Raw genomic sequence first — 26387 nt, 5'->3', positions numbered from 1 at the left:
AAATGTTTAAACTGGATCAAATTTCAAAATAAATTTCAACTGTTAAGTCTCCTTTAAATCTTCAAAACTGAACTTTCAACTTCAATCTTTTAGGACAAAGTCTAGTAAAGGGCACACACCATCATTATACAGCTTTGTACTCTCCTCCTCCTCTAACTGCTCAAAAGCAGTGACAAAGTCATCCTCTATGGAAGATACAGACTGGTTCGTATCATCATCATCTTCATCAGTGGTCTCAAGGCGATGCTTTTGATGCAAGTGGGTGTCCAGGGTGTGTCTTATACCAGCAGCATATTTACTTAGGAGATTAAAGATAAAATCAATTCTGAGTCCTGGTAATGTAGGTGACACTCTCATGACACAAAGCATTCCAGAATGATGACTCTTGGGAGAGATGAAAGAAGATAAAATCAGTTTTAAGTTTAAATATAAAACATTACCTGGAAGTGAAGCCAAGAAATAAGCCAGGGGGCAGGGGGTGGGGGTAGGCAAGAAACACATGCATCCTGAAAGGTTCCTTCATTCTGTAATGTTTAATGATTTTAAGTATTTAATTTTCCTGAAGTTATCAAAAGAATATTTATTTTTATTTAAATCTCACTTTAATCTTTTTTTCTTATCCATCTTTTTTTCTCCCATGTATTCAAATTCTTCCCAATTTATCTCCTTAAGTGTTAAAGAACCTACCATCAATCTAGTCTCTTGGGCAATTATTGTTTTCTATATTACCGTATATGTTTGTAATGTGTCGTTCTCAATCATTTACCAAACTCACCCACTACATTGTGAATGCTTGAGAGCAGGAACAAGGATCTATTTTACTTGTTATTCCATGGTCTATAGCTCCCAGCCATATCACCTTCCCTCCTACCAAAAAAGAACTATCCTTATCTTTTAACGTATTTCTCTGGTATTAAAACTTCCAATCATACTTCTAACTTGGATTAAGAGCACAAGTCATTAGTTTTCCCTATGCACAGTGTATTTTTAAATGCAAACATTGACAAGTGATTTGTTTTCAAAAAGGGGAAACCAAATGTAACAGCTAATCACCCTTTATGTCCCAGCAAAAAAAACAAGTTATATGTGAGTAAACCACATGATCCAAAAAACAAGGTGTAATTCTAATCACAGACCTCAAGATGAACAAAGCAGCATTTTATAGCTGGAGTAAGTCCTCCAAATTATAAACCTATTCATACAATTTTAAATGTCATACTTCCTAAGATGCAAAGCATTTTTCTTCCACACTTTATACTTCTAATGAACTAAAGACTGTCTTAGGAAAACAACATCATTGTCCATTTTACATGGAAAATCTTTAACCAGAAAGTTAACTGAAGTCCATTTGCTAGAACATGCAGCATGAAACCCATGTAAATATGGGATAGCCATAAAGCAGGAGCAATCACTCCAGCTATACAAAGAAATCCGAACAGTAACATTTCACTAAAAAATTAATGTGTGCTTGCATAACACTGATAGAACTTCACAGGTGGGAAGTTAGTTTGTAAGCCATGATCAAAATGATTCTATGCTTCAAGGCTGACAACGCTCTGTTAGACTTCTTATCAATATCATTTTCTTGAGACTGAATTAAAATAACAAGAAAAGCGTCAACACTTACAAGTTTACTATTACTGAGCAAATACAGTAAAAACCTAAAAGAAACTGATTAGAAATGATCCATCAGTTACCTGATTTAGAGGACTATTGCTTACATCTGGCGATTTACTGACATCCTTCATACAAATGATTTCATTTTCACTTAGACTGCAGAAATGGAGCGAATTCAGAAGGTCTGGAAGTTCCAGTGAAACTGCAGCTAGATCCTAATTTTAAATAGTAACAGTGACAGCAATGAGTAGCATTATAGAGTAACACTGTCAAGGTGTTCACAATGTTGTCCATATCAAAAAAACCATAAAATTTGTCAATAAACCAATTCCTAACAGCTCACATATACAGTTTATCTACAGATAGTCATTTTTAACTCAAAAAATAGAGCAAACTAAAGTTATTTAGTACTGGTTTATAGCCTTTCAAGCATATTGCTGCTGAGCTACCTGATCAATTTTAACAGGGCACCTCACATATCTATGACCATTAGCATACAACTGTTTTTAGCAACTGTCATCTACAAATCCTCTGGTTTGACTATGGAGTTTTTCATAAAGAATTCTTAACTACTGAACACCCTTCTTCAGAGTTTGAGTTTTAACTCTGTAAAATACAAGTCCATTTTCTTATGAAGGTTTTGTAGTGAGTCTTCAAAGATTTAGGAAATTAAAGGAAAACTGTCTTTCTTTTTCACTTCCTCTCTTTTTTAAAGTAACTACTTTTTCCAGTTCAAGAATCACTCAAGTCTTTGCCCCACAGAGAGTAGAAGCTTTGTAAGTGTGGTCTTCATCTGCAGCTCCTGAGGACCAACAGAACACTTTACAAGTCTGTAGTTTTTGTTCTAATTTTGAGACAGTCGCACTCTGCAGCTCCTCAGGCTGGTCTGGACTCTAACTCACAGTGACACTCCTGCACCAGCCTTGCACAGTCTGTTATACACTGTATGCTGTTCTGAAGAGTGTGCCCTATCTGTTCCTTTTGTCCAAGGTATTGCCTTCCAGCTAAGAAAATCCAGACAGTCTAGAGTTTGCAGGCATACTCACCAGAAGCACTAACGAAGAGTTACCAGTTTTCTTACAGCAGCAAAGGAAAAACTGTATTTACAGTGACCTGCGCAATTGCCAAGCTCCCCTTCATTGACCCCAACCTCAAGTACCAATCTCTCTATAAACGCCTAAATGAAACAGGCTATCAGCATTTGCACAAGTTTATAAATGTGTAAAAACTGAGACTTTAAAAAATTGATCTTTTATATTTAATTCTATTTCAATAAAAATACAAGAACTTTTACTGCTAAAGTCAAATTATGAAAACTATCAAAATATACAAATGGTACAAAAGATAATGGACAGAATCAAGAAAACAGCCTGTGGTTTAAAGCTTTCAGACAAATGATTTTTATAGTCAAACCTAAAGCACCTTTCCATAGCAAGAATTATTGTCAAAAGCCAGGCACGACAGCACACAGTTGTTATCCCAGCATGTGGGAAGTTGAAGTAGGAGGATTTCTACAAGTTCAAGGCCAGATCAAGGATATATGACAAGACCTTATCTCAAAAATAACAAAAGAATCCTTAATAAAAATGTTGAAAGTGAAATGTACAGATCACATTCAAAACATTGATCTCAAATGTCATTTTTGTTTTGGGGGAGATGGGGTGTAGACTAAAAGGGAGGCATTCACTATATAGCCCTGGCTGGCCTGGAACACACTATACAGACCAGCCTGGCCCTAGGCTAGCCCTGAACTCAAAGATCAGCCTGCCTTTGCCTTCTGAGTTCTGGAAATAAAGGCATGCACCACCACGCCTAGCTTCAAATGTCATCTTTTAACTTTAAAAGATACCTTTAAATTATTGTAAATTTTGAGCATTAAAGTAAATTTTTCAGTCTCCAAAATTTTTTAGTCTCCCGCAGTCTTTGTGAATTCAATAAATTGACCACACCTGTATATGAGCAGCATCTGTTTCTTCATTAAAGCCCAGAAATGTGACCTGAATCAAAAAAAGAAAGAATGAAAGAAAGAAAAAGAAATCTCCAGTAATTTACTTTTTAAAGTCTTGTCTCAGAGTGTTGACTAAGCACAGGAAGCATGCTGAGTACATTGGGCAGGCAGTGTTTCCAGTGAGCAAGGTTTCCACCACACTATAGCTCTTGAACCTCATCTAGCCCTCATCCACCTTTCCCTCTAGCAAACTCAACCAACTGTACCCTCAAAGCATAGCTCAGCATCCCCACTGCCATGCCTTCCCCACTCATCTCATCCCCACTGCCACGCCTTCTTCCCTCCACAACCACTGTACTTGTCCACTGTCAGGCCACATGTCCAGTTTCCCTGGGTTAGGAGATGCCTGCAGCCTGCCCTCATTTTCATTCAAACCCATGGCCCCGTTCTAGGTCTAGCACATGCCCTGTCTATGACTGCTTCAGGCTCCTGCAGCTGTATCCCCTTGATAGGACTCTTCCTCAGACTTCTAGGCCTGCCTCCTCTTCACTCCTGCTGCAGCAGCCTTCTCAGAGACCTTCCTTGTGTAGATATCCCAGGCTCCTTCCTCATTGGATGTGAGTCTACCAACATTCTCTCAACACCCTCCTTCTACTCCCTACCCAAGTTCACAGATTTTAAATTTCTATGGCCTCTCTAATGGCAGGAGGAAATACATTATTAAGTAAAAAGTACAAATTACAAAAAACTATGTAATATGCCCATAACTTCTTCCTTATTCTTAAATTATTGAATACTGAATTGAAAGGCACTGCACCAAACTAGTCATCAGTGATTAACTGGAAGTTTCTTTCATATGACCTTACTTTCCTTCTGTCCTCTGTACTCTTCTTCCTAACTCACAGGATAAACAATAGTCACTTTCTTTTTAAAATTTCCAGTACTCAAATTTTTCTACAAAGAAAATAGACTGAAAAGTTCTTTCTTCAATTTATATTTATGCCCTTGTCATCATACTAGCACCTTTCCTTTTGGAAAAAAAAAATAGTGAATTATCTACCAAGTAAGTGCTGTGTCTAGAAACACAAAATATTTAAATAATAGCAATTAACAAACTGGGGGAAAGTGGGATGGTTAAAATATAAGACTACACTGAAGACCCTGATTCCTTTCTGATAACTCAGAAGCTAATCAGAATCTAAAATTATCCTGGCACTTTAATTAATTATGGCTACTAATTAAATGGAGTGTTAGGCACCCTCTAGGGATCTGGCAAACTGTTAACCTGTAGAAGCCTATCTCTCATAACATTTCCAGGCAATACAGCTTCCCTTCCTAAAACATGGGCACTTACTTCTTTCCTTTTTTCAAACAGATACTTATGTTCCTAGATTTTACACAATCACATAAAAGCATGTATTTCTCTATTAAGTGAAAGAAGTAAAGTTGTCTAGAGGAATGGGATTAACAGAAAAGAAGGGATGTAAAGAGAGAAGGTGTGAGTATTAGGGTACAGGGGAACAGATGTGATATATAATATATACCTGCAAGAAAACTTAAACAACAACAACAAATTTTTAAGTCAGCCACTGCCAAGCTGCAACAGTACTTGAGACTCAGAAATACTTGGCTTAAAATAAACCAGTACACTGGAAAAAGGAAAAAAACCCAAAACTCAGGTATTTGAGATATCCATACCCTAAAGTGGGACAGAAATCTCTTCTTTCAAGTTTCCTTGCTGAACACAAAAGAGAAAAACAGCTGTCACTGAGTTCTGGAGATACCAAGGGAGTCAGTCTACTTCTGGGTGACAAGAAAGACCTCATGAAGGAACAGGCTGGGAACATGGGCATGGGAACAACCAGGGACTATGGGCTTCAAAACTGAGGGTGGGAGGGCACCAGAGATTTCTCACATGGCAACAACTGAGTGAATTAAGAGAGCTCTGACCTACTTAGATAAAGTGAAAGAGTGAGGCAAGGAAGATAAATGAAGTGCCACAATTAGCCAGTTCACAAGTGGGGAGAGTCAGGTGACAGAACACTCCTCACCTAACAGGTTCATTCCTCTTTCTAGGGAATGACATCAGGTAAAGAATCCCTCAGGAAGGAACCTCCCACTACCAAGTAAGAAAACAAAACTCATTTCAGCCAGGCAGTAGTGGCGCAAGCCTTTAATCCCAGCACTCCAGATCTCTGTGAGCTCCAAGGCCAGCCTGGTCTACAAAGTAAGTTCCAGGACTCTTACACAAAGAAACCCTATCTTGAAAAAAAAAACAAAAAACCCTCATTTCAAAAGTTTGAGCACCAATTTTTAGGCTGTGAATTAGATTGCAAATGGATCCATATCTGTCGCCATGCACAAAACTCAAGTCCAAGTGGATCAAAGACTTCAACATAAATCCAGTTACACTGAACTTGATAGAAGAGAAAGTAGGAAGTAGGCTGGAACGAATTGGCACAGGAGACCACTTCCTAAATATAACACCAGTAGCACAGACACTCAGAGCGACAATTAATAAATAGGACCTCCTGAAACTGAGAAGTTTTTGTAGAGCAAAGGACACGGTCAATAAGACCAAATGACAGCCTACAGAATGGGAAAAGATTTTCACCAACCCTATATCTGACAGAGGGCTGATCTCCAAAATATATAAAGAACTCAAAAAGCTAGACATCAAAATACTGAACAATCCAACTAAAAAATGGGCTACAGAGCTTAACAGAGAATTCTCAACAGAAGAATCTCAAATGGCTGAAAGGCATTTAAGGAATTGCTCAACATCCTTAGTCATCAGGGAAATGCAAATCAAAACAACTCTGAGATACTATCTTACACCTGTCAGAATGGCTAAGATCAAAAACACTGAAGACAGCTTATGTTGGAGAGGATGTGGAGCAAGGGGAACACTCCTCCACTGTTGCTGGGAATGCAAACTTGTACAGCCACTCTGGAAATCAGTATGGCAGTTTCTAGGAAATTGAGAATAAGTCTTCCTCAAGACCTAGTTATACCACTCTTGGGCATATACCCAAGGAATGCTCAATCTTACCACAAGGACACATGCTCAACTATGTTCATATCAGCATTATTCGTAATAGCAAGAACCTGGAAACAACCTAGATGCCCCTCAACTGAAGAATGGATAAAGAAAATATGGCACATATACACAATGGAGTACTACTCAGCAGTAAGAAACAATGATATCATGAAATTTGCAGGCAAATGGATGGAACTAGAAAATATCATCTTGAGTGAGGTAACCCAGACTCAGAAGGACAAACATAGTATGTACTCACTCATAAGTGGATACTAAATGTGAGGGAAGGGATGGCCAGACTATAACCCACAACTCCAGAGAGGCTAGCTAACAGGGAAAGACCCTAGGAGGGACACATGGATGGCCCTGTGAAGGAGAAGTGGATGAGATTTACATGAGTGGACTGGGTGTGGGGGCGTGGCAGAGGGTGAGGAGTAGGGGATTAGAACATAGGGAAATGGGAGGGTCAAGCTGGAACAGGGACAGAGTGGGAGGGCAGGGAGGAAGATACCATGATAGAGAGGACATCATGGGAATAGGAAGAGGCAGGGTGCTGGGGAGGCTGTCAGGAATCTACAAGGTTGATCCAACCTTGGTCTGCTGGCAGTGGTTCAGAGGGTGCCTGGACCAGTCTACTCTGGTGACCAGCCTAGCAAATAACCTAGCTGTCATCATAGAGCCTTTGTCCAGTGACTGATGGAGGCAGATGCAGAGATCCATGGCCAGGCACCAGGCTGAGCTCCGGGAATCCAATTGATGAGAGAGAGGAGGGATACTACAGGCGAGGATCGTCGAGATCATGATGGGAGGATGTGCAGAGATGACCGGCCACACTAGTGGAAGCCCATGAACTGTGGACTGGTGACTGTGGAGCCCCCATGGGACTGGACTAAGCCCTCTGGATATGGAAGATGGTTGTTTGGCTCAAACTGTTTGGGGGGCACTCAAGCAGGGGGATCGGGATCTGTCCCAGGTCTATGGGCAGGCTTCTGGAACCCGGTACCTGTGGTGTGACACCTTGCAGAGCCTTGGTGCAGTGGGAAGGGGCTGGGACCTGCCTAGGCTCAGTGTGCTGGGCTCTGCTGACTCCCCATGGGAGACCTCGATTTGGGGGATGTGGGGATGAGGGGTGGCTTGGGAAAGAGGGCTAGGGGGTGGGAGGAGGGAAGAGGGGGGAATCTGTGGATAGCATGTGGAGTGAGTAGAAAATTTCTTAATAAAGAAAAAACAAAAACAAAACAAAACAAAAAAATCCCACCTCATTTCAAGTCGGAGCACCAATTTTAGGCTGTGAAGACCTAATATCACTTTTTTTTCTGATCTGGGGTACTAAATCTAGGCTTTGTACAAGCTAGGCAAATGATCTATCTACCCCTAAGCTATACTCTTAGCCTCAATACCACCTTTCTTAATTTGTAATATGCATGTGATGATGGTACACAGATGCTTTAAAGAATATCAGTCCTTTTAATAACAATAAATTCAAACAGAGATGAAAACATTGGAGATATATATATATATCACATTCCCAAGTGGTAAGTATCTTAATCCCAAAGACAAACTTACCACCACTTTAAACTTTAAATCAAAACAATAAAATAGTCAAGAAAAGAAATTAAAAAGTGACCACATGAAATAAGTATATTTTTTCATGTTTCAGGATAAAAGAAACTTAGTATTAAAGTAGCAGCCATTGAATTAGCTCTACCTGGCCAATGAGAGGCCAGTAATACTTGTGCACTTACAAACAGGCTGATAATAGTCAGCCAATGATGTTAGTTACAATTTAAAACATGCAATTCTTTTTAAATAACATTTTTATTAATTATTTAAGAATTTCACACAATGTATTTTGATCTTATTCACCCTCCTCAACTTATCCCAGATTCACCACAACTCCCCTACCCACCCAACCTTGTGTTCTCTTTAAAAAAAAAAAAAAAAAAAAAAAATCAGGTCCAATTTGTGTTACAAATACTCTCCAGTATGAGGCTTTCATTGGAGCATGGTCAACCTATCAGGTCACACTCTCAAAGAAACTAACTGTCTCCCAATACCTATATTAGTACTATGTACAGATTTTTTTAAATCTGCAGTCCTACAAAGGTGCATGAGAACACAGTGTGCTTCACTAGGAAAGGTTCAAAAGTCACACGTCAAACCTCAGTTAAATGGGAGTGTTCATCCTGGTTTAAACACTCTCCTCCTGATACACTGCATAGCTCCTTCTCACTCTGTAATAAAGACTTGACAGACTGGAACACATCTTCACTGAAGCTCTGGGGAATAAACAAATAAAACACGTGAATTCTAAGACATGTAAGAGAGCTTACAGACACTGAGTTTTACATAGCTACTTATTCTCCAATCAATTCATTTGGCACTTTTTTACATTATTTGCTGGACTCAGTTCAGCTAAGAAAAAAGTCAAGTTACTCAAAGACCATACAGGCCTTACGCTCCAGATTTACTTACACTTACCTTACACTAAAATTAACAAATTGCCTATCTTATTTCCAAGTCACTAGCAGAACAAAACAACTCACATAACAAGTGAGATATAGGAGATAGAAAATAGCACATTAGCATCCATGATTCTTCCCTTGAGAGACAAAGAAAAAAGACAGTAGCTAAAAATAAGATTTTTCCAGAGGTCTTAAGGCAGCTGTATGATGGAAGTAAGGGAAAAGATTCCAGGTCTGTGAAAGGCAGTTGTCACAAATGCAGAGGACCTGAGGAAGGAAGAGGACACGGAGGAAATAATGAACACTACAGTCAGACCGAAAGGCAACACTCAATTCCCCCTGCCGCCGTTATTCCTCTGCTGGTATGTAACCTACTCCTCTAGACTGTGGGAACGCCTTACTCAGCAGTCCTGTCCACAGAAACCCTATCCATGCCAAGACTGAAGATTTTCCCATCCCTTAGTCTACTCTTCTCCTGTACTGTTTGCAGATTAAGGTCATTTGACCTATGTCATAGCATATTATGATTATAATATTCATATGTTTATCTTTTCTACCCACTGAACCAAATCGTGGAAACTATATTCCATTTACTTTATCTCCTCACATTTTACATGAAGTCAACAAACAGTTGCTAACTACAAAAAAATTCATTAAATACAAATCTATAATCTAAAAGATAATACTATTCAAGAATTCAAGAAAAAAGTACGTAATGTTAAATTTCAATCTCACCTATCAATAAGAGCCCAAATTTCTTTAAATATATATACATATATTCCACTGAAGGGGCTTGGAAGCAATGACCCCCAAGTAGCAATGAGCAGATCCCATACCCAGATTTTGGTTTCTAAATACCAATCATCAATTAAAATACCCAGAGCCCCTCAAAAAAATGTCTGATTCCAGATCCTAGACAGAGAACATATAAAAGAGGTTATATCATCTAACTGTGCCAGACTACAGGGAGTACTCACAGACTAATTGGGCAATTTCAAAGGAACACAGAGTTCAGTGTATTGACCAGGAATCCCCACTGGCTAAATCTGGAATAATCAGGGCATCAAAAGGAACAGAAATGGTAATGTACTGTAACTCCTGCATTCAATTATACAGCATTCTTCTTTACCTATGATCACTAGTTGACAAATATGGACAAACTGATCCCATTAGAAAATCCTCTTTGTAACTCTCAACATAATTACTGATTTGGAAAGAATTATTAATGTATCCTAAATCTACTGGGTTAAAAGCTTTTGGGAGACAGGGTACTCACATTTCTCAAACTATCACCACATAGCTTCCTTGTTAAGCATTTAATCAAATTTATTCTGCATTTATATTGGCGACAACAGATGGTTACAATCCTGACCACTTCCTTAAAAACATCAACAATATGCTTCTCCTGACCTGACAGAGAGCAATAAAAAAACGAAGTCTTTGAGGTATTCCTGATGAAGAGAACTACACTGAAAACCGACTTGGGATGTTCTACTGGACAACTACCTCAGATCTTTCCAAAAATGTGGTATATCTAAACCAATGGAATGGTCTAGAATGGTGGTAATCAAAATACTCAAATGCATTATGTGAAAAACCTTGAGTAGACTCTAGGTAAGAAACAAGAAGAAGTTACAAGGATATTTGAAACAACTGGGGGGAAACTTATCAGACTAAACGTCAGATGAAGTTACAGACAAATGGTTTTCTTAGGAGTGGTAATCACATTAACATATAAAACAAGCTCCAAAAGGCATTTTCCACACAATTATAAAGAGAAATGTGAGGTGTGCACAGAGAAGAGAACGGGTATGGCAAGATGCTAACAGAAAGTGAATCAAGTAGAAAATATATGAGTTGCTTATCGTTCTGAGGTTTTTTTCACAACTATTCAGTAGGCCTTAAAACAACCAATATTTAGTTTTGTTTTCATTAATAAATAGAGGTTTTCTCACTGATTTGTGAACACAAAAAGGAAAGAATACAAATATGAGCTTGAACTATCAATATAAACTCAAGAGTTTATAAGAAAAAAAACTGTGAATCCAGAGGAATATAAATAAATAATAAATGAGTGAGGGTAAATAATGTACTTGCCACCATAGGAAACAAGTATTATATAAATCATAAAGGTCATAAAGCTGACAATTGGTAATTAAAAGGCTTTTACCCATCTTCATCCACCTTAAATGAATTATCTTCTCACTTTATAAGCATTATCAAAAGAGAGAAGAGTTATCAAAATAAAAAAGGAAAACACCTTCATGAACTCAAAGATGGTCGTCATGGGCAAGGTCAACAGTGTCATGAAAAGAGGCTGAAGTCCAGGCACTGTTAACAGACAACATCCTGTAGTTCCCTTTCTTCTTCCTCTGGTGATGACCCAAAGTTATAGCAAAGACAAAAAATCAAAGTCAAGATACAGACTAACCAAACTGTTTTAGGAGGAGTATGAGGTTCTCCCTCAGATGAGAAATAATGACCAAGTCTGCTGTAGTGCAGGCTTGTATCCTAGCTACTTGGGAGGACAAGGCAGGACCAGTGGCAAGCTCAAGTCCTGTCTGGCATATAAAGCTACTTCAAAGCAAGCCTAACTAATGTACTGAGACCTTCTAGCAAAATAAAAACCCAAAAGGTAGGAAGAGGATGTGAAGCTGGGCTAGGAATACAGCTCAGTGATAGAGCAATTTATCTAGCATGTACAAGGTCTTGGGTTCAATCCACAGCACCATACACACAGAAAAGTAATTTTTCATTTGTTCACTAATTATTCAACATCTAGCAGAGCCCTGACATACAATAAGCACGTAAATTCATTATGCTGAATAAATGAGTGATTAATATTTCTTATATACCTTTAAGGTAGAGCTAAATGTATGTAAGATAGTTAGCTAAAAAAAAAAAAAAAAAAAAAAAGACCAGATGGAAAATGTCTGTGAAGAAATGGGGAGGAGGAATTATGCTCTGAGAAATAAGATTTCAGAGACTAACATTATAATCATGACTTCACATCACTACTTTCAAATACATTCATCTTCACAGTATTTTAATGCTGTAAGTTAAATACTAAGATTCATTTAAAAACTATGAAAGAACCCACATATTTTTTTAATTTCCACTGAAAGGAACCTAATACTATGAACTTACTTTTCGGACAGATGCTTTATTCTTTATGTAACTGTTCCTGAAAGGCTGGAAAGCCGCCATAATGATATTACTGTAGTATGTAATCGCTGAAGAGTAAATCCACAAAACACCTAAAGGAGACATATTAAAAGAAAACAACTTATTTACTAATCAGTGATTCAAGCAAGCATTTTATTCTAAATATTTTCTTTAAATGTGTGCATTTAAAGAAAAATATGAACAAAAATACTGAGACTATATAGCAACCATATATATATATATTATATATATATATATAATATATATATTATGTGGAGGGAGAAGTAAAAAAAGAGGTGAAAATGGATACCCTAATGAGATATAAAAGTATTACAAAATCCTTTTAGGCTCACAATTATAGTTTGCTATTACGTTCAATCTCACTGCCCCTCTTAACTGCAAAATCTCAACAAAGATTGCTGGGAATCTTTATAAACTTGGACCCTGTCACAAAGAATCCATTCTCATAGCCCAAGTCACTCATCTATCCCTGCAGCAACACTAAATGCTGCAGGCATTATTACCTCTTCAACAGAAGGTTTTAAAACTACACAAATGCGAATGTGAAATTTGTACTTATACTATAAAATTACAGACGGACAAAATGGAAATCCTTATCCGGAAGTTTAAGAGTATACCAATGACTGGAGTTCAGAAAAGGATTAGAAGAATTACACACCTCACACACAAAACTCTCAACCTAATACTGAACTTTTTAATGATGCTTTCATAAAAACTTTTGGGGACTTCAGCCAACTAAGAACATCAAGCAGCCAGTCAATGCTGCATCTGAGTGTAGAATGCTGTCCAGTCATTTAAGGTCTACTTGTGTCACACACTAAAAACAGTGAGAAAACAATGGTCCTATATGATTCAAAGACTCATAGGAAAATGCTTGATTACAGTAAAGGGTAGAAGCTAAGAACTGAATTGTAAATAACAAAAAACAAAAAATTAAAGCAATAAATGCTTAAGAAAAGCTTACTTAAGTTTCAGTATCTTCAGTTAATCAAGCCCATCTCTTCAAGGCATGTCTATTTGAGGTTTCTAAGTCATTCACCTCAGCACAACTTCATTCTAGTTCCCTCCCCAGATTCTAAAAAGACTAAATTGTAATATCATTCTAATTTCATCTTCTATTTTTATACTTTTACTACAGAGATAAAACTGAGGTGTGAGTGTATGTCACACATCATCTCTCTTAGACACTGTCTTATTGCTGTAAAGAGACATCATGACCACTGTTATAAAAGAAAACATTCCGCCGGGCGGTGGTGGCGCACGCCTTTAATCCCAGCACTCGGGAGGCAGAGCCAGGCGGATCTCTGTGAGTTCGAGGCCAGCCTGATCTCTGTGAGTTCGAGGCCAGCCTGGGCTACAGAGTGAGTTCCAGGACAGGCGCAAAGCTACACAGAGAAACCCTGTCTCGAAAAACCAAAAAAAAAAAAAAAAAGAAAAGAAAACATTCCATTGAGGGCTTGCTTACAGTTTCAGAGATTTAGTCCATGGCAGTTTCAGAGATTTAGTCCATCATGGCAGGGAGCACAGACACGCCACTTTGTATTTAACTTAATTCACATACCTACCAAAAGACTACTTGTACAATGTAAAAGAGAATCAGTATGGAATTACATGGCACTGTTCTGAGGAAAACGAACAAACAAACAAAAGACCTTTGGAAATGCAAAGACAGGTAGAAGACCAAGAAAAGAGCAAGGGAGGGTTACTCTAGTTTACAGCTGCACAAGAGCAAACATAAATACTGTCATAACAACCTTCACACTCAACACCTGCTTATGCCCTCTTCTGGATGAAGAGAGAAGAATTCTAAGCAAGGAATCAGAGGATAGTAAAGAAATAAGAGGGAACTTAGTTGATATGATAGAGACGTGATGAGAGACAAGCCAAGCAGAAAGCAAATAGCTGGAAGTGGAGTGGCTAGAACTCAGGCAAGAAACAGGAAATAAAAGCACTGCTAGTAAAGTAAATCTCTTGAAGAACGGCACAAAAGCAGCGTGCACCAGGAAAAACAGATTTAATAAACAACTGTACATACATATTTAGAAGAAAAAAGTCACAAAATTCATAAAGATACATAAAAACAATCAGAGAAACAACTATAAAACACAGAACAGAGATGCAGGGTGCTGAACAAAAATACACACCTGACTCTGCGACGTCACCTCTCAAAACCTCCCTGCATACCTGCTTCCACAAAATTCACAAAATAGTGCACAACTAGTCAGTGAACCAAAGATAAAAACTAAAAGTAATCTACAAGTTCCTTCATTTAAAGAAATTCACTTATTACCCATGATGGGGTTGAATAATACACATGAGTGAAGAAGCAGATTTCAGAATGCTGCAAATGACTTGAAATTAAAAGGCAGCTGCACAAGCCTAGGAAAGGTCTTGAAAAGATGATTTTTTTTTAATGTTACAAAATGTCATCTATCTGATTTTATGGGAAGATGATAAAACTATCAAGAAAAATAAGGCCAGTTCCAACATACATGCATTATCTCTCGTTCAGTATAAAATCTGTACCTGTGTGTGCATAAATGTAAATACACACACACAGTAGATACATTACAGATAGTGCTTTTATCATGAACAATTATCTTGTATTTTTCTAGATGCGCATAAATACTTAATGATTAAAAAACCACAACTTCCCAAGCCTTCTTACCTCACCTCTAGCTTAAGAACTGTTCAACTCAACACCATCTATAACTTGACCTTTTTTATAATCAAAGGACTCAGGCATAAACACCTTCCCAACAGTAATTGCAACCATGACTCATCCTCCGCACTAGCTCTCAAATCACAACCTATAAATCAGGTTATTTCTAAAGCCACATACTTAGAAGATCCAGTTTCATCAATACTATTTTTTCCTTAATCCTTGTCCTCACGTTTTCTTCCTATTTAGTTTTCCGAAGGTACATTACCTGTGGTTTGAACCACACAATGAAGCTCCTAATGTCGAGTTTCACTTCAGTCCTATGCTTTAGTTTCAACTCCTCTTATCTAACTGCTCTACTAAACATTTACAATTAAGCATCTCTGCTAGGTTGGGATATGACCTGCCCCCGAGGCTTACGTCCTAGAGAGTTGGTCAAGAGTATGGTAGAGACAGTGGAACACTGAAGATGTGTGACTCTGGGGATCTCTAGGCCCTGGAGGCACAGCCTTCACAAATAAATTACTGTTGCTCCATGGCAGTTCTAACTCCCATGGGACTAGATGAAGCACTCCATGAGCTGGTCTAAAGCAGCTCCTTCCAGCTCTCTGGCTTCCAGTCCCACCATTCAATATCTTCCTCTACACACACTCAGGCCATGGTGTTATCTACTATGTTGTGATTCATCTACAAAGCCCTGACTAGAGGCTGAAAAGTTGGAGCTGCTCAATCTGGGACTTTGAGTCTGTAAATTTTCAAGCTAAATAAATCTACTCGCTCTAGAAAATAACTCACCTCAAGTATTTTGTTACAGCAACACGAAACAGACTAAGCCAAGTATAGTTACTATAAAAATAAGTATGTTTAAGCCAGGCGTGGTGGCACACACCTTTGATCCCAGCACTCTAATACAGAGAGGCAGGCGCACCTCTGAGTTTGAAGCCACCCTGGTCTATAGAAGGAGCTCTGGGACAGCCAGGACTACACAGAGAAATCCTGTCTCGAAGGAAAAAAAGTATGCTTAAAACTTGAATAAAACTTCTCTAAACACTCTCCATTCTATTTAATTAAAAGCCAGCAAACCAACACCATACAGTCAACCACAAATTTCCTCAATCCATACTGGTGATCACAGCTCCTAAATTACCAATTCCTGTTATTATGCTCTAAAACTACTCACTTAGCTAGCCTACACTCACTCTTCATGCATCTTCAAGGATCTCTGAGGAAAGCTTGACTCCTCTCTCATCTTTCCATGCCCCTTCCCCAACATTTAACATCTCCTTTATGCTTTCCAAGTGGTTTGTCCCTTAATTTTCAGGTGCCACTGTTTGCACACATCTCTTTTGTGAGCTCAAGGAGCTCAAATTTGTATTTGAACATGGCAGGATTCAAACACTTGCTAAATAAAAAGTAAACTTATGATTGCCACACATGTAATCTTAGGTTCAGGGCTGAGACAGGACTAAGAGGTCAACGCTGGTCTAGGCAAGACTCTCAAAATATATTTTAACACATACCAAATGGCCAAGTGTTAAAAATTAACTTTCCATTGGACTACAACAAAACAGTACAACATACATAGGAAACACTGGTTTTCAAACATCAGACAACAGCAATGCAGGGTGTGACTGATACCTCAGAAAGGAAACATTGCCTGCCAGCTACTTCCAGGTCACAACACAGGACAGCAAAGCCAGGCAGTCTGGCAGTCACAGTGAGTTTTGGAGACAAAGCTCATTCATACTATAGGTCAGAGTATTAAAGGAGAATGCAATGACAGGGTTTGGAACAGTTCACACTCTCAATAAGCAGAATAGGGAAAATCAGTCCTTATTGTGACCCATCAGGAACAGATAGTTCCCACCTAGGGAATCCAAGCATCACCACTAACAAAACAACCCCATGGAGTCCAAATAATCTAACTGTACTCCAACCACAGCCAGCTCTCTGGAAAAGTACACACCAAGCAGGCAATAACAAAAAACTCACTATGGGCAGACAATAAAAGATGAGCATGCAAAGGAGGAAAATCTGTCCCTAACTGGGAGGGAAAAAAAGGCAATAAGTCAAGTGCAGACCTAGAAGTGATACACTGAGAAAACTAACGGAGCTGAGAATCCGAGCAGAAAGACATTGTGAAACCACAGTGTACTGGTGTGTGATGGCTGATCTCGGTTGTCATCTGGCAATGCAAACCCAAGCAGCTGGGCACACCTGTGAGGGGTTCTCTTGTTTGGATCATTAGAGGTGAGAAGACTCACCTTAAATCCAGATCATGTGAGGTCAAAAAACCCACCTAAATCTTGGCCACACCTTCTAATTGCAGCCTACATAAAAGGACATGGAAGAAGAAAGCTTTTGCTTTTTGTCTGCTTCCTCTCACTCTCACTCGCAAGTTCATCTATCCTGCTGCTGAGGCATTTCCTCACTGGTATTAAGAACCTAATTCTTCAGGATTCCAGCATAGACAGAAGACTAGCCAAGACACTGGGCATCATGGACTGAACAACTACCTGATTTTGAGCCTTTCTGTTAGGACAGCCACTGTTGGACTAGCTAGTCCACAGCATGTAAGTCACTCTAATAAATCCCCTTTTAATATACATAAATACATTCAATCAGTTCTGCTCCTCTACAGAATCCTGACCAATACACTGTGCTCCATACATCTAAGGGTGACTAATACACTGTGCTCCATACATCTAAGGGTGACTAATACACTGTGCTCCATACATCTAAGGGTGAAGAAAACACGATTATGATAAAGGAAGAAACACAAGCTCCAAAGACTAAAACAGAACTTCTAAGAATGCAAGAAGGGGAATCCTGCAGGTGGGTAGATTACGCAGGTAGGAGGGCGTGGGGAAATGGGAGAGAGTAAGAGGTGAAGGATCAACAAAAACCAAGGATTATGAAAGGCCATACACATGCCTAATCACCACTTGGTGAGCTAACTTAGAAAAAACGAACAACTAAGTATGAAGTGGTAGCCTGCACAGGTTATTAAAAGTCCAGTGCCAGGGGTGGGAGACCTTATGGGCTGTTAGTCAGGGAGGTCCCTAAGGCCCCCAAAACAATACAGGCAATTGCCACCTTCAGTGGCTGTCCACCAGAACTAGACAGTAGACCCTATTACTGAAGACACCACATGGTCTGATCACAGGAACTGACATAGACGCTTCCTGTTGGGGAATATTATTTTAAGGTGTGTTACTTTTGTTTATGTTGCATTTGTTTGACTCTGTGAAGCTGTGTTACTGTGCCTGTCTAAAACACCTGATGGTCTAATAAAGAGCTGAATGGCCAATAGTAAGGCAGGAGAGAGAGATAGGCAGGGCTGGCAGAAAGAAAGAATGTATAGACGGAGAAATCTGGGAGGAGAAAAAAAAAGAGATGGAGGAGTGAAAAAAAAATTGAGGAGCCAGAGGAGGAGGACATCAGGGACCAGCCACCCAGCTCCACAGCGAGCCACAAAGTAAGAGTAAGATTTACAGAAGTTAGAGAACGGGAAAAGCCCAGAGGCAAAAGGTAGATGGGATAATTTAAGTTAAGAAAAGCTGGCTAGAAACTAAACCAAGCTAAGGCCACACATTCATAATTAAGAATAAGCCTCCGTGTGTGATTTATTTGGGAGCCAGGTGGCAGGCCCCCCCAAAAGAGCAAAAACAAACAACCACAGCTTCCTCCCTGGTTGGGAGCTCTCATAGTGTTGGAAAGTGCTATGCAGGTTGCTGGGGGTAGACTGTCATCAACAGGCTTATTTATCTATACTATATTACTAACTTGCCAGATAAGATGTGCCCACTGATGGAAATCGAGGCAAACTATGGGAGTAACCAATGGCTTTCTAATTAGAACAAGAGGGCGTTCACATCTAGTACTGCAAACTGGTAAAAGACCCCCATGGCTGGGAGGTCACAGGCCCTAGTGAGGTAACTACAGCTGTAGCTTTACTGAATGACACATGCCCACCAAATTATCTTCTAAATTACTGTTGAGCTCCATAGATCAATGCTGCTGTCAACTTTGATTAGACCAGTTCTTTCTGCAATGGGCAGTGGTAAATACAGACTAAAACACAGCCAGTGATGAGAATCACTGACCAGTGAAGGCTCAGAAGACTGGCATTATCCATCTAACTCAGGGAACATCACAGAATGGGGAAAGGGTGGAATGCTGTGTTCCCTGCATGACTTGGCATGGCACACCTGAACTCAAAGCAACTGCAATCACCTATACAAGACCCATACAAGACTGGGCCTATTATCATCTGTCTCGATTTAAAGGTAGTTAAAAGTAACTGTGGAGTAGAGCCCCACGAGATGCCCCCCCACCACTACCAACCATCTACAAACAGTTAATGGGTACTAAGGGAGAGAGATTTCCTTTAGTGGTATAGTCACTAGTGAGGTGCTATGCTTCTGAAAATAACCCCTCCCCTACATTGTTTAAGCAATCCTACTGAGACTCACTGGGTAGCCAAAAAAAAAATATATATATCATCAAAGTAGAAAGAGACTAGTTGGAAAGAGGAAGGGAGCTGCCAAGAGGAGGAGGAAGACACAATAAGGTAATGGGGGTGAATATGTTTAACACATTATATTCATGGACAAAACTGTTCTGACACTATGTATAAGTCCTGTATTAATAAAAACAAGGGAAGTATTTTTAAAATGAAAAACATGCTAGATGCAGTAACAGCAGACTGAACACTGAAGTGAAATTGTAGATAATATAATACAAACTATGAAGGCAAAACACAGGAATTTAAAAACAGGCAATCCCACAACATCAGAACTTATTAAGCATTGTTTTAAAAATATATATATATGGGTACTTGGTGACTCAAAAGTCAGTTAGGGGACAGAACCAAAAAAAGGAAGGCAAAATGGTCCAGAACTGGCCCAGAATATACCAAATTTGATGAAAAAAGTGATAGGTCCAAAAAAAAAAAATCTAATAAATATTAAGAAGAAAAACATTAAAAAAAAACCACTAAAGTGAAACACGACCAAATTGCTAGAAACCAAAGAAAATCTTGCCTGCTGCCATCAGGAAGGGCAAGCCCCCGTGCAGTGAGGAGGAGGACAGCAGACCTGACAGAGGCAGCCTGAAGCCGGCCGTGATCATCAGCGCTGACAACTCAGAGGGAAAAGTGCTAACAGCCACACATGATAAAAATACCTTTCGGAGCCGGGCGGTGCTGGCCCACACCTTTAATCCCAGCACTTGGGAGGCAGAGGCAGTCGGATCTCTGTGAGTTCGAGGCCAGCCTGGACTACCAAGTGAGTTCCAGGAAAGGCACAAAGCTACACAGAGAAACCCTGTCTCGAAAAACCAAAAAAAAAAAAAAAAAAAAAAAAAAAACCTTTCAAAAATTAAGACAAAATCAAGTTCTTGTCACTAATCACAGCTGTGGGGATCCAGCCCAAGTGATCATATGAGAACAACTATGAAAAGAAATTCTTCAGGCAAACACAAACAGTAACAGATGGAACCTGGACCTACCCAAGCAACCACGAATGCCTGAAACGGTAACACACTGCTGATAGAAGAATATTTCCTCAGTTTGTAGCCCCTTTTAAAAAACAACTTTAAAAACAGCAATTGATTAGACACAGAAGTGAGATGCACGACAAAGAGAACAAAAGATCTGGTGGGTAAGCAGTGAAAAATCAGTCATTAGATGTCTACATTACGTATGAAATGGTACTGTGAGAAGGCTGTGCTGAGCTAAAGCTATAAACCCCACAGTGACCACTAGGACACAAAACAGAATTCACACTAATAATGAGCAGTGGGATACCAGGTGATGTCATCCTCTCATGGTGGAGACAGAGGCTAAGGCTCACCCTCACAGTGAACTGTGACAATAGTATGTATGGCAAGGCAGGATGAAAATGTTGGCTTCTCCCTCGGGTATAGACCTGCAGCTTGACTTACTAAATCTAAAAATACCACAGCTATCCTAACTGCCTTCCAAAACAATAGCCAGTTATATTAAGAAGAATGAGCATTCCTAACAATGACTAAGACACTTGCTTTCTGATAGTTTCTGGCTTTTTACATTTTATTCCTAAGTCAGTCCATTCTTCCATTGTACAAGATACATTTCGTTCTTGCCTCCAAAAGGTTCTCTTTCCCAGCACTACTGGTCAGGCCAGTCTTTGTTTAAGGGTGAATCTGTTGTCCACTGGATGCTAGCAGTACCTACCCAACTGTGAAAATCAACTCTCCAAAAGTCACCACTCGTACCTGGTAGAGCAAAGCTAACTTTAGCACGAACTTGGTACTCGGTATTACAATTAAATGCACACAAGTCTATGCCGTGGGTTAACTTGAAGTACCAGCAACATTCAACTGCCATTCCCGAAGTGTCTAAGTAACGGTGGCTAAGACACAACAGCAGAAAACCTTGCACTCAAGAGTTCACTTACAATCAAGGCCCGGCTTGGTTATCTCTCCACATCCCTCAAAGGCCTTACCAAAAACAAAACCTTTATGTACTGAACTGAACAAACTGTAAGGTGAAATTTCAAGCACATGAGATTGAGGGACATGTGCTAACAAGTGACATCATCCAGTAAAGAGCAGGGTCACCTAGGCAAGAACTGTCTGAAGTTAACTCATATTTGTTTTCTTAAACAGCCATAGAAAAATGTCACTGGTCTTTCAACCACATTCCATGTTTGGCCTCTCTTCCAAAGTATGTCTGAGCCCAGCCAGTCATTGGTATTTCAAGTATCAGCATGGGCCTTATTGACAGATACTAAGTATGAACTGTTTGCTAATGATTTCAAAATCCCTCTACAGCAACTGTAAATACAACTTCAAAAAGAAATACACAAACTAAAACCTTAAACATTATTGTCAATGTGACCATACTGTCAGGACCATAAAGTCATGTTCTTAATATTATACATAACCCTCTCAAGATTATTTCTACACAAAAGCATGTTAGATTTTAACCTGGAGAACATACTGTCATGACCATAAAGTCATGTTCTTAGTGTTATGCATAACCCTCTACAAGATTATTTCTAAACAAAAGCATGTTAGAATTTTAACCTGGAGAACAAATTTCTCTTTATCAGGGCACCTGCAACTCCTAGACTCTTAACAGTATGTTACTGAAAAGCACTGATACAGTAAGACTCTGCCCCAGGCTGCCAGGAGCAAAAATATGTGAATAGATGTGTTCTGCAAAAGGTGTGGTGCTTGGCTAATAGAAACCCCATAAGCCTACACAGAGGCTATTCACTGATAGAATATAGAAGGAATAATTAAGAATAACGAGTGTGAAACAGGAAGTTAAGGTTTCCAGCTTAGAAAAGCAGAAGGGAGAGCCTTCACCAATTATGCAATAATCGGAACATGGTGCTTTACGTCAGTATGGTACTATCCACAAAGCAACTAATAACACAGGGTTAGTTAATATCAAACCTGGAAACATTACGCTAAGAGTTATCCATATATCCAGAGTTTAAAGCTCATCAAGAGAGTAGGAGAGAATATAAGATTAACCAAGAATCTAAAGGAATAATCACCATCAATGGTTCTAGGCTGGTAAAAAGGGGGAGAAGGGGGGAGCCACAACTGTGTGGAATCTAAAACACAGACTATTTCTTAAAAACCATTTTAAAAAATAATTCTAAATATGTTCTAAGACTGAGGAGGAAAATGATTACTCTCATCTCTGAACACTCCAGAAGCCCAATCCAGTCAGCAACAGACACTAGCCATCATACTTCTGCAACATATCTACCATTTGCCATCTAGAAAGAAATTAATAGGTTTACACACGTGAATCCACAATTCTCATATTATCATTATGCCCATCATCCAAAGTGTTAACCTGTCCAACCTTACAAACTAGCACAACGCCATCATACTTCTGCAACATATCTACCATTTGCCATCTAGAAAGAAATTAATAGGTTTACACACGTGAATCCACAATTCTCATATTATCATTATGCCCATCATCCAAAGTGTTAACCTGTCCAACCTTACAAACTAGCACAATCTGTCCTGAAAAAAGGACCACTGAATCTCTACCTAGCTGAGACCAAGTGCAATGCAGTGCTTGGGGAAGAACTCAACCTACTCCAGTACACCAAGGGACCTACCATTTCCTCCTGGTCTATAGGCCTTCCCTGTCTTAAAGACCTTGCTGTAGCAGTCTGAAAAGTTGGAAGTCCTAAAAACTACCAGGCACACCTATAGCTTCCCACCTACCCTCGTCTTCCTACCCAAACCCACAACCAACTTGACTGAAGTGGAAAACTGGTGACCATAACATTTACTTTCTATAGACATTTAGAACTGAGACTTGAAGAGGTCCGTTAGAAACCATGGTGCAAAGTCAAAGGTGGGTGTGCTGTGGACACTCTGGCAAACCAAGCCGTTTTAAGAGAAGGACCGTAAGTATTTAAACGGAATAGAACATGCAACTAGTAGTAAGCAGAGAACTAAGAGAAAACTCGGTGAGTTTCAACCTGAAGACTTTCTGGTCCCCAGGCCACTGAACTGGAATCACAAGCTGGGCCCTAGAGGCAATGCTCCAACAGTATGACAAGTGCCTTTTACAAGTAAGCTAATTCAAATGGCTTTTTGATTCTTGCAGCCAAATAGTCCTCAAGCCATTAAGGAAGGTCAAAGGAAAAATACCGAGTAAGCAGTGGCTAATACAAAATTGCTCAGTTTCCTCCTCCTGTCAAGTCCGTCAATAATCTATATATTCCAAATGCTTATCTCCAGGAAGTTCTTTTCAATTAATTTCTTTCTGTAAAGATGAGCAGAAAAAAGAAAATATATGGATCTGCCCCATTTGCTTTTAAAATTGTAAAGCACATTTCCCCCTGTGCCAACAGTACCAGTCTGGATACCCTCAACTAACACTCAAGCTAGTGTCCTAACCTGTCTCAACACTCTCTCAGAGTGCTTGAATTTTTTTTTTTTTTTTACTACTGGGGCCACTTCACAAAAAGAAAAACAAAAAACAGTTTACATAAGTAATTACTCCATCCAAAGTTACTCCAGTTGCTTTTCAAACACAAGACAAAGCAACCATTGCCCTAAAAATTTGAAACCCTGGCCACAAAGTTAGAAAGACTAGCAACAAATAGTTTTTCTCTTTGCCAAGATGAGTGGGAGAGAACTTTTGTTATCGCCTTTGCCCATTCAAAGTTTTTCAAATCTTTGTGTATGGCTAAAATTTCCCTACTTATAACTGGAAATTTCCCTTTAAACAACTGGCCACATTATGATTTGAATTGATGGAGTTCCTTTCCCAGACACTCAATCTTGGGAATTAAAATAAAATTTAAAAAAGTACCATCCTCTCTCCCAGAGGACTTCTGCTTCTAGACTTAGCCCTGGAATGCAGAGACTAGAAAAGGCTAGAAAATCTCATTGTAGTTCTGGGGCTTTGACTACAGTATATATATACAACAACTGAGAAAAACCACTGGCCATGGAGTATACTGCCAATTCCTTTTCGGATCAACTGAGCAGATCAGTTGAGCAGTATTGTAGCTATCTACATCAGTCACAGCTCAGCTTGTGAACCCACTTCTTCCCTAAGTCCCCAACATCCCTTTCTCTCTCCTAAGTCAGTTACTGACAGCAGAACTAATTGTTCAATTCTTGTTCAATTCACTGTCAACCTATGGTTCACAGTTCTTCCTGAAGAACACGTTAAGTATGAATAACCAGAATATTCCTTGAAAAGTGTTCATGTCTTTTGAAAGATTAGGTGGCACTATTTGAAATGACATCAGTCATAGCAGGCACTGGGCTGCCATTTAAAAAAAAAAAGCGTAGATATTTAAACAAAACCATCTTTGCATAAATAAATACTCTTCCATCTTTCCTGAATACTCTATGTTCTAAGTATTTTCATACGGAGCAAATTTGAGTACCAACATCAATAACACTGCTAACAAGGTGGGAAGACGGAAAGGAAGCAAGCGTTTTAGGAGCAAATGAATAATCACAAGGCTAGAAAGAACTGCGAATATTAATTCCAGTATGCGCCAAGGCCATTAACGATGTGTCTCAGCAGTATTGCTCACCACGAAATGCCTTAATTGCCTAAAGCCTAAGCCACCTCCAACGAATAGGTTTTTGGTTTTTTTTTTTTAAGAGGGTAGGCAGAGTGAACGGACTGTCACCAAGCCAGACCAGGGGGTTAGACTGTCACTGTGGCTTCTTAGCCAGACCATTTTCTATCTGATAACGCAGGTCGGTGGCTCGGCCAGCCTGGGGGCGACGTTGACAGCGCTACCAACAGCGGCACCCGGGCTCAGGCGCTGACAGGGAAGGATGCTGCTGCGGACCAAGTGCACCGTCCTCCTCCCGCCCGCGCCCCCACGCAGCGGCGAGGCCACAGCGCCCGCCCGGCCGGCCGGCCACCCGCCGTCCGTCGGGACCCGGCCCGCTGACTCCCCGCTCCCCGCCCCGCTCACCCGGAGGCGCAGCCGCTCAGCTCCCGGGCATGTCACCCGCCCGTCACGGCCCGCAACGCCCGGTGGCGCGAGCCGCAGCGCAGCGGCGCCTCCCTCGCCCGCCCCGGCCTGAGACGCCACCGCCGCCGCCGCCGCCGCCTCCCCACGCCGCCCACTCACTCTCGCGAGAGCGGTCGCACCTCTCGCGAGAACGAGCCCGTGGACGAGCCCGCGCAAAAGGAACAAGGCGGAGGTTGGGGGGTGGGAGGGGGTAAAAAGCCTCCCCACGTGCTCTGGAGGGCAAAGCGGCCGGGCGCCTCTCACGTGACACCGAGGCGCCCTTGCCATTGGCCAGCTGCCCCTCGGCCCGTGGGAGCTTTCAACGCGAAGCTGACCTACGAACTCTCCGCTGACGTCCTGCGCGCTTCCTGGTCCGTTGCCTTGGGAACGGCTTAACCCTTTCCTCCTGCAAAGCACCCTAGCCTGGCTCTCCTGCCTTGGACTGTCTGTCTGCCTTGGGCCGCCCCGCCTCCCCGGGGTTGGTTTCCCACAGCCGCAGCCCCCTAGATCGAGGGTCCACGCACGGTCCATCCTTCAGAATGGCCCTGCTCGGTGCCCAGCGTCTTCAGGGAAAAACCCACGTCATGCACCAGGCTCGGGCCCTAGCTGAACCAAGTCAGTCCAAGGGGAGCGCTCACCCCATGTGGCATCGAAATTGGGAAATAAGGCTTGGCTCACCAAGAAGCCCAGCCTCAGGTGACAAGCTATATGGGACTCCCGTTTAACTCGGAAGGACCAGTGCAATCAAGTTGCATGGTCTCCTCAAGGACATCCGTTCCTCAAAATGGCTGAGATGAGAAAGACATTTAGAAGTGTATCCTCCTCCTTTTTTATTTGTTTGGTCTTCTTCGGGCCAGAGGGATGAGAAAGAAAGAATGCATGCCTGTGTTCCTCTCTTCAACAGTTTTTGGCTGTTCCCCCAACACGTTGTAGGCATTATTCCAGGTGGTCTACTGAA

The 26387-nt window shown here is 40.5% G+C and overlaps 1 protein-coding gene across 3 annotated transcripts in view; it reads right to left on the bottom strand.

Moving 5' to 3' along the window:
- Nucleotides 1–25522, bottom strand: part of Akap11 (A-kinase anchoring protein 11) — a 48384-nt gene extending 22862 nt beyond the window's left edge. For all 3 annotated transcript variants that reach the window (XM_052732672.1, XM_052732673.1, XM_052732674.1), the window contains exons 1-6: nt 25391–25522; nt 12218–12327; nt 8768–8884; nt 3567–3614; nt 1698–1832; nt 120–384 (exon numbers count right to left, since the gene is read on the bottom strand). In XM_052732672.1, the coding sequence (XP_052588632.1) occupies nt 120–384; nt 1698–1832; nt 3567–3614; nt 8768–8884; nt 12218–12277 (625 nt within the window). In that variant the 5' untranslated portion in view covers nt 12278–12327; nt 25391–25522. The remainder of the gene's footprint in view (nt 1–119; nt 385–1697; nt 1833–3566; nt 3615–8767; nt 8885–12217; nt 12328–25390) is intronic.
- Between the last annotated feature and the right edge of the window lie 865 nt (nt 25523–26387).

This window comes from Peromyscus californicus, unplaced genomic scaffold (genome assembly GCF_007827085.1).
Source record: "Peromyscus californicus insignis strain IS unplaced genomic scaffold, ASM782708v3 Scaffold_12__1_contigs__length_115047231, whole genome shotgun sequence".
Taxonomy (NCBI): Eukaryota; Metazoa; Chordata; class Mammalia; order Rodentia; family Cricetidae; genus Peromyscus; species Peromyscus californicus.
Note: the sequence above shows the minus strand (reverse complement) of the source record. Positions and strands in the feature narration are given on the sequence as shown.